The sequence below is a fragment of the Centruroides sculpturatus genome, unplaced genomic scaffold, assembly GCF_000671375.1.
Source record: "Centruroides sculpturatus isolate CEXI.00-Female unplaced genomic scaffold, Cexi_2.0 scaffold812, whole genome shotgun sequence".
NCBI lineage: Eukaryota > Metazoa > Arthropoda > Arachnida > Scorpiones > Buthidae > Centruroides > Centruroides sculpturatus.
The window spans coordinates 210,714-224,523 of record NW_019385039.1 but is presented as its reverse complement, the minus strand read 5'-3'; the positions used below and the strand labels follow the sequence as shown (position 1 = coordinate 224,523).

Genomic DNA, 13,810 nt, shown 5'->3' with positions numbered 1-13,810 from the left:
ATATATTAGTTTGCAACAAACAAAATAGTCAGTTTTTTTTTTAATATAAAAAATACTTTGATATATTCCATCTTTTTTAATATATTAATTTCAAGGTATTTAATGATTTAATAGCAAGATTTTCATTAAATGTCTTTTAAGTAAAAATTTTCAAGTATATTTTCATTTTGAAATTTAAAAAATTAAATCTATAAAATCTATAAATAAATCTATCATGATCTACTTTTGAACTAGCATTCAGAAGTAGATCATGATAGATTTATTTATAGATTTTATACATTTATGATTTATTTATTTATGCCTTTTACCATTTTTGAGAAGGATTTAGTTTAGGAAATAGTCTATATCTCAGTTTATAAACAATACAAAATCAAAAGGTATTTATAAAATCATAAAATAAATTATGCTATATTACAAGCTAGATACCTCTAATTGATTAAATTACTTACGCCTTAGATGCTTCATTTTTACTTAAATCTAGTCTATCTGCTAGAATAGAAAATGCTATTCGACAAACCCGTCCATCCTAATAATAAAAAAAATATGTATATATTAAGTATTTTAATAATTTATGTATAATTTATAACTAAGGAATTAAGCAATGAATTCATGGCCTACCTTATTTCATAATGTATATATTAAGTATTTTAATAATTTATGTATAATTTATAACTAAGGAATTAAGCAATGAATTCATGGCCTACCTTATTTCATATAAAAATTTTAAATAAAATCAGAATTATTAAATTTCTTTCAATGTTAAAAATAAAAACATTTCTTTGAGATACTAAGAAAATTACAAAATAAATTATTTAAAATAATTTTTAAAAACTTGGCAATATAATTTTGGTCTCAACTATAATTATTTTTTGTTTACTTTAAACATATATTCAGGGGTTGTGCTGCATAGTGCCTCTCTAAATGGGAAATGATATAAAACAAGTGATTAAAAATTGTGACAAGCTTTAAATGTGAGAAATAATAGTAATAATGCAGTAAAATAATAATTTTTTTATACATAAAATAAAAACAAAACTAAACTAAAATTTCAAAGTGTTTGAACCTAAATCATCTAGCTCCAGTACCTAGTGTCTTATCCTCTTGGAAATGTGAAATTTCCAAAAGGCTTATAAGCTAAACACTGAGAGGCCTATTTTTTGGTAATGCTTGAGAAGTGGGTCCTATTATTTGGACAAGAAGCTGTGTTTAAGGTTACATGCTCACCAAGTTTCATCTGAATCGGAGACCTGAATATCTGGCAGCTTAACATGTTACTTTTGCTTTCCAGACACCAAACTGATAAGACTACCATCAGTTGCATTAATAAGTAAGTAAAACTGGTGGCAATAAATAATTTTATGTGGCAAAAAAAATTAAACTGGTGAAATGGTTGACAATATCTTTAAATTTTCCAGAGCAACCCCTGTATAATATAACAAAGATATTACAGTACTTGTAATTGCGGCTGGATGGCCGAGCGGTCAAGGTGGCAGCCTACCACTCTGAGGGACCCGGGTTCGAATCTGAATAGGTCAAAAAAATCCCCAGGAATTTTTTGGGGGTGGTCCGTTCAGATATGTCGGGCCCCATCCCTCACCACCCAGCAGCCCCATTGTGGGCCCGGCCGAACCCATAATGGGCTTACAAAAAGAGGCCCTCTTAGTGCCCACAGGGCAGAAAGAGTTTAAAAAAAAAAAAAAAGTACTTGTAATTGCCAAAGATATCAACAGGTATGCCATCATTTAGGTCAGGGGTAATGCTGGTGTTTCTGGCAACAAGTGGGCTGACCAACTTGCCCGCATGGCCTCTGAACTAGAACATGAACCACGCTATAATGCCACTCCCCAATGTCACATCTTATGACAAACAAAAGAAAATGCCTTCACTAGTTAGCAAAGACAATAGAAGCATAGCAAATATCTTACAAAGGAGTTTTTCCTCAAAATTTCAGATTCTACTCTTCCAATCATTGACCAAAAATTGGTCCAATTCTATACTGGACATGGGAAGTTTAACCAATATCTTCACAGGTTTGGCAAATCAGAAAACTCACTGTGCGAAATTTGTAACGAAATAGATGGAGTAAAACACTAACTGTTTAAATGACATATGTTGGACGATAAGCGTTTTACAATCACCACTCTATTTCCGCGAGAAGAAAATTGGCCTTGCAGCCTTGACATATTTGTCAAAGACAAAAACTGTTTTGTAGCATTTAAAGAACTAGTTTATACCTATTTCAACAGAACTACCATGTTAATTAATTAGATCACTTTGTCTCAATGGACTGATGTTTTTTCGAACCATGCACGAAATTTTGTACTGCTTTGTTTATTTAATGTACACATAACAACATGAACTTTACGTGTGATAACTGCATTTTCAGTGTCATATTGTATGGTAATAATGTTAATCCATACTCTTTTGAGTACTATACTACTGTTAACTGTTTCTTGTTAAAAGCTATGTAACGCAATAGACTGTGATATTGTGAAAACTGATATAAGAGAGATATGATACAATGCTTGGTAATCGTGTATTTGCATCTGTATTAGAGACTTGTAACAAGAATCTCATCTATGTATTCTTTTATGTATTTATAGCATTGTTATTACAGTGGAACCTCGGTATACGACCTTAATCCGTTCCTGATTGTTGGACTTATACCGAATAGGACGTATACCGAATCAACCTTTCCCATAAGAAGTAATGTAAAAATGATTAATTCGTTCTCATGTAAAAAAAATGGCTGGCTTGAAACACCTCGCTTTCCTCGCTAGTTCCTGCTTGATTTTTCATGAGATCAGCATGTATTTTTGTAGCTTTCTCGCAAATAATTGCTTCTGATACGGTGTCTCTAGCACACTGTTTTTCAGTTATCCAAAGCAAAAGCAATTTCTCAACATGATTTAATGTCTTCGATCTCTGTTTAGAAATTGATTTAACCCCTTTCGCAACGTTAGCAGATTTAATAATGTCTTTATTTTTCACGATTGTCAATATCGTTGTTCTCGGAATACGGTATGCAACAGTTAAATCTCGAACACACGTGCCACCTTCATATTTCTCAACAATCTCTTTTTTCAGTTGTGAATCCAGTCATTTTTTTAGTTTTCTGTTGCTTTTCATTTGCCTTCTTGCAATTCATGATTAATAATAAAATTTTACTTAGAAATTAAAATCAGAAGAAATCTAACAAAGTTATAAACTGTGGCACCATGAACGTCTAGTCTGGTCTAGTACACCGACAGTTGTTCATAGATGGCGCGTATAATTAAGTCGTACACCGAACAAAAGTCGTATACCGAGCAAAATTTGTTTTGTCCAAACAGGACATATTCCGAATTTGACGTATTCTAAAGCAGACGTATACCGAGGTTCCACTGTATTTGCTATTATTATGTTCTTATATTACATTAATTCATATGTGTTCATTACTTTATACTTTATTATCTTATCTATAGAATGTTCATATGTGTTTATCATTGATATAATATTTTGTATTATATTATCCTATGTTCATTTGTTAATAATACCTGATGTATGTTACTATGTATTTATGTAATCAGCTCCTATGCAAGTTATTTTATGTAAGTATTTGACTACTCTGGTGTGATCAATAATTTGCCAAGTACATTAACTGAATTCTAAAACTTATATAGCTGTAATCTAACATATTCTTGTTATGTAACCTGTTTTGCATGTATTATGCTTGTAAACATTCTGCTCTCAACCTCAGTGGTGCTCTGTGGAGCCAAGGCCGTCTTAGGAAATAAAGATTTATACAAAGTGAAGTATTTGTAATTTAACAAAATATATTTAATTAACAGATTCTAGTTATATATATGAATTATTGATTATCTGATCATCCAGACTTCTATATTATTAATTTAATCATTAAATTCATTGAGAAATGATCATCTGCATGTATATACTTAAGAATAGTAAATTAATAGGGTCATTACAATTTATACTAGTTTAATTTTTCAAATTATGTAATAGTAATCCAGATACTTTGAGTTCACAAACTTTATTTTTAAAATAAAATAGCAAATGAATAAAGTATATAATGACATATTTCCAGCTGCACTGAACTGATGAAAGGATATGTGTGGCATCAACAACATGAAGCCATGGTGGTTATTCTGCCAGGGTGGTTAAATTCAAGGCAGTGGCAGATCTGTGATGATGTAGAAAATTTTCTCATGGAACTCAGTACATTCCTTAGTTGCTTGGATAGATTCTTAAATTGTAAACTACCATAATGTGCTTGCTGATCACTTACATCCTCTACAACTTTCATGCATCCTCAAAGAAATGGTGCATTTCAGTAGAACAATGCTTCACCTCACCAGACCATTACCACCCAGGATTGGATCAAAGAACACCCACTGGAGTTCCAGACCATCCAGTGATCTCCAAGGTTCTCAGATTTAAGTCCAATTGAATATCCTTATTGTTACATGGAATGCTGCGAGACCATGAAGCCAGTACCAATGTCTACAGCAGAGTTGTAGACAGCAGTGCAACGAATATGGCTTGCAATATATCTAGCAACCCTCCTGTATTTGGTGGAATCAATGGGTACATTCTAGTATGCATAAAACAACATGCTAATGAATTGCATTGTACTAAAATGTGTTCCAATAGAGTTCATTGGTGCAGTGACTGATGTAGAGTACATTGCACTCATCAGGCTGTAGATACCACAATCTCCGATAAGTTAATAACATAACCATGAAGATGGCCTATTAACACCTTTTTACTACTAATCTATATTAACACAAAGTTATTTTCACAAAATAAGTCTGCAAACATAGCACTGTTTACTTCTTCCATCTTGTTAGACTGCCAGACATTCCAGTACAAGCTTATTAACAAACACAATTTTCACTTCATGGCAAGAATGTTACATGGGAGAGTAATCACACCTAACTGATATTAAAAACATGTGTTTATTAAAAATTCAAAGGCACAGCCTCGTCATTAGGCAAAAATCAAACACAAATTTTAAACATAAGAATAGAACATAAATGCAACATTTCTTTTTTAAATTCAGTAAAAGCACAAGATTGAAATATCAAATATTCAAAAAAAATGAGAACAGTCTAATGAAAATGAGATGCATGCAAAATTATCAACAAAAATATAAATCCCAAGCATAACATCTTTAGAGCATCGACAATGTGAATTGTTTAAATAATTCCATCCATAAATGCAAAATATCAATGGTGGGGGTATTGCAGGATGAAAACAATGCAATATAAAAATTTTCCCATAAGAATAACATTCTCGTCATAGCACCATCTCAGTAATCTAGTATTAGCCCAAAGGGGCATACTCTTTTTGAAAGCTCAGTTGTGAGTTTATTACTGGCAATATCCTGTTGATGTTCTGCTACCTGAACTTGCAAAATTCTGGAGTGGCTCCAATGTACATTAATGTTGTTCCCAATAATAGCTGACACAACAAAATTATATATGAAAACACTGTCCCTATCTTTACATAACTACCTAAGTAAGGCAGGCTGGAGAACAAATCGTAAAAGAAGACCACAACTTCTGAAGAGATAGGCTATGCATAAAGATAAAGTGCTCACAAAAGGAACTGGAGAATAAACAATGCGGCAATCTTGTTTATTAGAAAGGAATGTCTGAGAATATATCGATTTCCTGATGCATTAGGAAATCGATATGTCCTCAAATATGAAGTTGGACTGCACAAACGGCAACTGATAACCAGGATGCCATTAACCTCTTGACATGGCTGCATGCCTGGTGTAGTGTCATCATCATAATTGGACCACTGAATGGCATTGGGTATTGTTTAGAAATGAATCCCGCTTTTCTATGAAGGAATGATAGCCATGGATGGGTGTGGCAGTATCCCAGGGAACGCTATATGCCAGTCCTTTTTGCTGAGCATCATTAGGCATCACAGTTTAGGGAGTTATCATGTTCGATCAGCCTGGTGCACATTTCTGGTAATCTGACAGAGGACCAGTACACAGGTTCAGGATGCTCCTGACATATTATTCCAGCAAGATAATGCGTGACTGCACACCACACAGCAAACTCTCACCAGCCTGAACAAAATTCACATCCTTTCCTGGCTTCGCCTGCTCTCTCTCCCAGATGCACCAGGGACCACCACCACCACATACTGTAGATGAAATGCATGCCACAGTGGATGCAGTTTGGCAAGGGATATCTCTTGCAACCATTAATTGCCTTATTGATAGTATGCTATACAGGTTACTGTATGGTGATACAGTAACCTGTATAGCTGTCCACAAGAGCTATATACAGTAGACCTCCCTATAACGCGAGTTCCTATAATGTAGGTTCCTATAACGCGGCGAAAAAATTGCAACAATATTCGTATAAAGACGCTAAAAGGGATGCGTAAAATGCGATAAAATGTCATCACCAACTCGTCATTGCGGACGAGCAGCCAAACTATTTTCCGCCATCCAGCGCCACACTACGGAAAGTTTAGGTGGGTAAATTGAGTTTACTATCATCTGTACAGTATTATATATAAATTACGTACTGTACATATAATTATATATTAATTACATATAAATTAGGTACTGTATATATAATTATATATTAACTTAATTTATTTTAACTTTATTATAATTATATATATACTCTCCACCGTCTAGCGCCACGCTACAGAGAGTTTAGGCGAGTAAGTTGTTTACTATAGTCTGTACAGTATATAAATTAGGTACCATAAGTTTAATACAGTACTGTAATTTTATACATTTCTTGTGAAAGAAACATTTCTTATTCAACGGCCATTAAAATTATTTATATTAATGATGTCTCCAAAGTTCAACAAAGTTTTCGCAGAAAAATAACATCAGAAATCGCGGGCGCAGTTTGGTGCGTTGGTCTGCGACGAAAACAAGCTTAAGCAATGGCAACGTCGAACAGTGCACACTCAGTAAGTAATCCTACAATTTTTTGTTTATAGCATAGTTTATACGGATTATTCCCAAAAAATTATACGTGTTTTGGAAATGTTAAGTCGAATTAGTCTAGAATCGATTAATTTTATGGAAGAAAACCTTTCAAACAGCCGTAGTCCGTAAACTTCACATGTGTCGGGCTGTGATTGGCTCATGTATTTAAGGATTCCTACAACGTGAAATTCATATAACGAGGAACATATCTCCGCATTATAGAGGGGTCTACTGTACATTACTGAATAAACAGGTGTCGGTTGCATATCTTTGTTTGTTCTTTTAATCATTTGCATATCTCCATCACCTCTACCAATGCTGTAATGTGCATGTGGCTACATGCATTCCTTCATAATGTTGTGATTTCACTTTTGAGGAGTGTATGTACTATGAATAAGCTTTATCACTCATGCTACTTAAGACTTCCATCCAAGCTTCCCTTCTAAATGTATGTTTATAGGGCTTTATCTCACTAATTGGAGACATCTTACACCCATGGCCCTCTATGCCAACTTCATCTTGGCATGGTGCTTGTATTTGTATTTGTGTATGATACAGTTATAGATAACATCTGTATGCTTATTCAGTTTATGTAAATATGTAAAAAAAAAAGTTATAGGTGGTATGAAGAAAAGCTTGCCGGGAAAACAACCATTAACAGAGAATAAAGGCAAATTATTTTTTGCTATGTCATTTGTGCTAAAATAAAGGTGTCTTTTGTGCATATGTGTGATTGATTACTTGAGCCTAAAGGTTATTAAAGTTAATCAACCCCTAGTACCAAATTACTCAGCTTTTAATTATTAATTATAGCATAATAATAGTCCAATTAATTACGGCAATTGTTTGACTTAGTATCAATACATTGGACTTTGGGATGTTAATGTATATATTTAAATATGATTTAAAAGTTTTATTATAAGTCTGAAATTAAAAATTAATGAAAACTGATTAAATTATTAGATATTCTCTTATTTTTACACATTTAAAAAATTTTTTTAAATACATACTTCAAGAAGGAAAACAATATGAGATGGTCCAATAACACATTGCCTTATTGAGACATTTTTTAGCTGTGCAAGAACTGATGGTACACTATATCCACATCTATTAGTTCTGTCAGCAACTTCTTTTAACCTTAAAAATAATAAAAGTAATTAAAGTTTCAATCTTTAATACATAATATTCTAACTCTATATTGGCATTATCAAAATAATAATTAACATTTCTTTAAAACAAAAAAAAATATCAATGTTTTTCTTGGCTTAAATATCTACACATTTAAATTGAACAAAATTACTTAGTTCTCCACTTCCTATTCATCAAATTCAGTAGATGAGATTCCAAAGTAAATCTCAACCTCTAGATATGCAAAATAAAAATTTGAATATATTTTGAATTCATAGAATCATTAACAAATTTAGTAATTTTCAGTCATGTGACCAGTAATACTGTCATGTGATCTATTATCAGAATCTCTTGTGCTGTACAATCATTTTTATCTGAAATTAAACAGCTTAATATGTTATATTTCATAAATATAAATCTCAAATACATTTTAAATGTTTACATTTATGAAACCTTTTACATTCTATAAGTAATAGATATGTATATATCAATGGTGCGGTTTTCTTTATATTCCTTTTAAAACTCAATTTTTCAAAAAAATATTTCCTCAAAAATTGATGAAAACTTCATGGGTTAATTCTACAGAAATAACCACCATTTTTTTTTTTGCCTGGACCGCATTTAATCAGAGACAAAAGCTTATCTTCATATTCTTTATATTTACTATGCATTTCGGATGCAATACTTTTACATTTTGTCACATGCCTGTTTGTGTTAACATGTGCTTCACTTTGATGCTACATGAAAACATAGCTTGTAAATCTAACAGCTATTTTTAGTAACTTAAAAATGCTTTTGATCCTAAATTAATGGGTCTTCCTCAGTTAGCACACAAAACAAGTTAACCCAAATGAATGTATGAGCATTCGAAAACAAATAGAATACATATAAATTTACCAGGTGTATAAGCATAAATCCGCTGTTTGCTAATAGATGGCATAAGCAGACATATTAAGTTACCATGACAAAACCATATTTTTTTTTGATGATTTTGACATCTGTCAACATTAATCAGTGCACATCATCAGCAATTTCATACAACAACATATATATTTTTTTTTTATTAATCATGTCTACTTTTGTGCCAGAAAAAGAGCATATGCGGCAAGCTTTGCTTTTCTGCTTCAATTTGAATAAATCGGCTGCCGAAGCACATCGAATGCTTGTGGAGGCTTATGGCGACAGTGCTTTATCGGAAACCACGTGCAGAGATTGGTTTTATCAGTTCAAAGATGGACATTTTGATCTGAGCGACAAGAAGCGTGAAAATTGGCCCAGGAAGTTTGAGGACCATCAACTGCAGGCTCTTTTGGATGAGGATAATACCCAACTGCAAAAAATTCTTTCCAAGCAATTGGGTGTTACTTAACCCGCCATTTCCATGCGTCTACGTGCCATGGGAAAAATTCAGATCTGAAAATGGGTGCCACATGAATTGAACGATAGGCAGATGGAGTGATGCCAAAACGCATGCGAAATCTTGCTCACCAGACAAAAAAGAACGTCGTTTCTGCATCGAATTGTAACTAGTGATGAGAAATGAATATATTTCAAGAATCCTAAATGCAAGAAATTGTAGGTTGATCCAGGCAAACCATCAACATCTTCCCCAAGACCAAATCACTTTGGACAGAAGACAATGCTCTGCATTTGGTGGGATCAGCAGGGTATTGTCTACTATGAGCTGTTGAAACCTGGTGAAACTGTCAATGCCCACCACTACCACCAACAACTGATCAAATTGCACTGTGTTTTGTGTGAAAAAAGGCCAGATTATCAGCAAAGACACGACAAGCAGATTTTCCTCCACGACAATGCACCATCGCACGTGTCAACATTGGTCCAAAACTACTTGGAGACACTCAACTGGGAGGTGCTATCCCATCCTGCTTATTCACCAGACCTGGCCCCTTCCAACTATCACCTGTTTTCATTGATGGGCCAAGTGCTCGCTGAGCGGCACTTCAATTCTTACGAAGACGTCCGAAAATGGCTTGATTAGTGGTTTGCCTCGAAAGAGAAGGAATTTTTTTGGCATGGTATCCACACATTGCCCGAGAGATGGAAAAAAATGTGTCGCTAGTGAGGGAAAGTACTTTGAATAAATTCGTTTTTGCTTTCTAAGAAAAAAACATGTGTTTTTCTGACTAAAAAACAGCAAATTTAAGCTTATACACCTGGTAAATACAATGTTAACCAATAAAAAAATAAAGATAACAGCAAAAAGAATGCAAAAATAAAGTAAAAACAAAACATAGTATAATAAATAATATAATTCAGGTTGTGCATTAGAGTAACTTAAAATATAGACTGGTAAGTTGATGACAATGTCTATATCCCTGTAATTGACTCAATGCTGTTTATTATGGGCTTCAGTGCTTTTACTGGTAAATTTCCAGTCTCTAAATATCTGATGATATAAGGTTTCCTGGTTGGTCTAATTTTCTTTGGCCTCCTCCCATTTAACTTCTACCTGCTGCAGGTTTGCATATAATGCTAGTATCATACTGCCCAAATCACTGACTGTGCATTGATACTCCTGAATTCTGTGTAAGATTACATGTGATGGCTCCTACATATATAAATCTTTAACCAAACCACTGGTCTTCTAATGGGATAGCATAAATTCCTGAGGTGCCAAAACAAACATCCTTGGTCTTATCGTCTTATTGGGGTCAATAAGAAGGCAAATATTCTATAAAGGGGTCAATGGGATAAAAAGTTTGGGGACCCCTGATCTAGACCATGGTTCAGAAAAATTTCATTGGAAACATTTCTTGCTTGCCACAGTTTAGACAGCATTTATAGCCAATGTTTTGTTTAGGTTCATTTTGATGGCATTCAGAAATAGATCATCATCTTTGCAATGCATTTTAAGTCATGGTTCAGTCAGCCAACATCTAGATGCTGTTTGACTGTTAACTGTCGTTTAACATAAACTCTGTCTTTGCAATCGGCTGATATTGTTTGAGTGTTCATAAATAATTGGTTAAATTGACATAATCAATTAGTAATATTATATGTTAATCTTTATTTTAATTTTCAACTATGCCTATATTTATTTTAACATTAATATCATTTGATTAAAATTGATCTTTGTATTTTGTCCAATTATCTATAGACAAAACATTTTGAGCAACTTTTTAAAACCATTTTACTATTCTATTATATTATATTTTAATTTTTGTCTCTAAATCTACTGCAACAAGAACTCCATGGAAATCTTTTAGCAGCAAGAAAATGAACATTCACATTAATTAAATGAACAATATTTGGTCATTTTAACTGACCTTCCTTGGGAAGCCAAACATTCAAACACACAGAATAGAACATTAAAACGATAAAATGAAGAATAACTTTCAAAATTAAAAAATCAAATAACCGTCAACATAAAATTAAAATTGGATACATATAAATTAAACTTTAAATTCAAAACCCATTTCCAAACATCAAAAATAGAAAAAAGAAATGTCCTTTGAGTTTTAATACAAGGGTCTTTTAAGATGTGCTGTAAATTATACTTGTAGTATATGGATTCTGTCAATTTGGCAAACTGTGTCTGTAATATGTTTGAAAGCTTGGTCTTATCCCAAAAAAACCTATGTATCATTTGCACTAGAATATCTAGATAGAGTGATACACTAATCTGTGAGCATATGTTGTATATAGTGTTACCACCCATCTGGTTTTCACCCAGACAGTCTGGGAATTGACTCACTGTCCAGGTGAACTATTAATTTTGTCCAGGAATTTCGTAGAAATTGTGAAATTACGGTAAAACAAAGTTCTCACAAATATTTTTACAAATTTACACTATTTTAACAGCGAAAGAACTCACACTCACTGAAACTCATCTGCAATTCTGCCATGTTAGTTAGTCTGTTTATGTGTGGTGCGCAACCTGTTGACCTTTTTTTTTTTATTTTTGTCCTTTCCATGTATGATCGTACATGTCTCTCCAATATCCAATAGAGCTAAGTTATCTGTACCTGTTCTTTCTTAATTTAGGTTACTCCTACACAAGTCCCTAGTCCCTAACTGTAACTGATTTAGAAATGCTATGCACATTATTCTTTGCATTGTAAAATAACATTGTGCATGCGTCAAAAACTTCTGTTCAAGCAAACCTGATCTGCCGTCCAGATCAGTGATTTTGAAAAGGTGGAAACACTAGTTGTATATGTATTCTTGTATACTTTTTCAAAGGGACTGGAGAGTGCAACCTATGTATGACAAGTCCTTAAAGAAGAGGCTATGTTATACTGAAATCTTTTAAATTACAGATCCAGGACATAGGTCTTGGCAGTCCTTGGCATTCTTCAGAGTGAATCCGTGCTATAAAAGTACCGTGTTATACGGGGGATGGTACCAATTCAACTTAGACAAATAATGTGAGTTCTAATTATTTAAAATTTATTTTATATATAATAGAATTGCCCGTTTGTCTGTCCTATATACACTTCTAAACCCTTCGATTGATATGCGCCCGTATTTGACCTTCATCGGTACAAATCAAATGTCGGTTTTATTCTAGTAGTCTAGAACAAAAATTTTTAAAACNACTTCTAAATTATTGTTTTCTTTAGTCTCCGGCCCCAATTAAAAATTATTTGTATGTATTTATATGGGAAATTATACCCCGATTTACGCGAATTCGACTTACGTGGTTACCGCGTGATCCCACCTATCGTGTAAGTTCGGGGTATTACTGTATTTATAACTTCATTTATGATCTGAGCGACCAATAAAAATCAATACAGGGATTTGTCTGCTTTGTAGTTGCTGAGTAGATGTAACTTTTTGAACATTGCTTTTTTCAGTAACTGATTTATTAAAAATTACACTTTAGCCACCACAAAGCTGTTAAAATGGTTACGACAACAGCATTTATTTGGTGAAAGTTCAAAGGTCGTGTTACAAAGACAATTTGCCAACCACTTTAAAGTGTGGGAAGATATTTGATTTTCTTGCATTTTTGATCTTAAGTTTCTTTTTCATTACTACTTCTTGTCGAATGAATACTAGTTCTTGTCGAATGAATAACTTTGAAAAAGTTTTTTGGTATCATAAGCTTAATTCCAACAATAAGACAGAAGCTTAACAACATTAATATGTGTAACAATAAATGATGATTAACAACTGAACCAGATTAAAGTTCTCTAACAAATAAAGAATATTGTTTGAATTCTTATAACCTACCCTACTCCCAAATTCCTATTTTAAGTCAGTCTTTATTCAATGCCTACAGTCAAAATTCATCAGCTGAAAGAGTATTTGAACCAATTCTTTATTTTTATTAAAATATTTCATATGTAATTAATTCTTTCAGAATGTTGAAGGCAGAACATTGCATTTTCATAAGGTTGGTTATGGACAATGGCATCCATTATTCAGAGGTAAATATAATAGATATCCTAGTTGAAGAGTCTGGATATTGTAAAAATGTCTGTTAAGTAGAGGTGTCCACTATTCGGGAATGTCTGTTATTGAAGGTTTCACTGTATATGTAATGTGTGACTGTGTTTATACAGTAGAACCTCCATTATCCGGACCTCCATTATCCGGATTTTCGATTATCCGGATTGTTCAAAATAAACAAAAATTTTACGAATTTGCTGATTCGCACTTGGCGAATTACGACACTGTTTATGTACGTGATGGAATGCATAACTTTTTTTGTTTCAACAACGTCTCACCCGGCACAGTGGTCGT

General features: G+C 33.2%; 1 protein-coding gene across 2 annotated transcripts in view; it reads right to left on the bottom strand.

Moving 5' to 3' along the window:
- The window catches only part of LOC111633748 (E3 ubiquitin-protein ligase UBR5-like), a 162,629-nt gene that overhangs the window by 143,543 nt on the left and 5,276 nt on the right, over positions 1-13,810 (bottom strand). For both annotated transcript variants that reach the window (XM_023378360.1, XM_023378361.1), the window contains exons 2-3: positions 7,981-8,107; positions 450-526 (exon numbers count right to left, since the gene is read on the bottom strand). In XM_023378360.1, the coding sequence (XP_023234128.1) occupies positions 450-526; positions 7,981-8,107 (204 nt within the window). The remainder of the gene's footprint in view (positions 1-449; positions 527-7,980; positions 8,108-13,810) is intronic.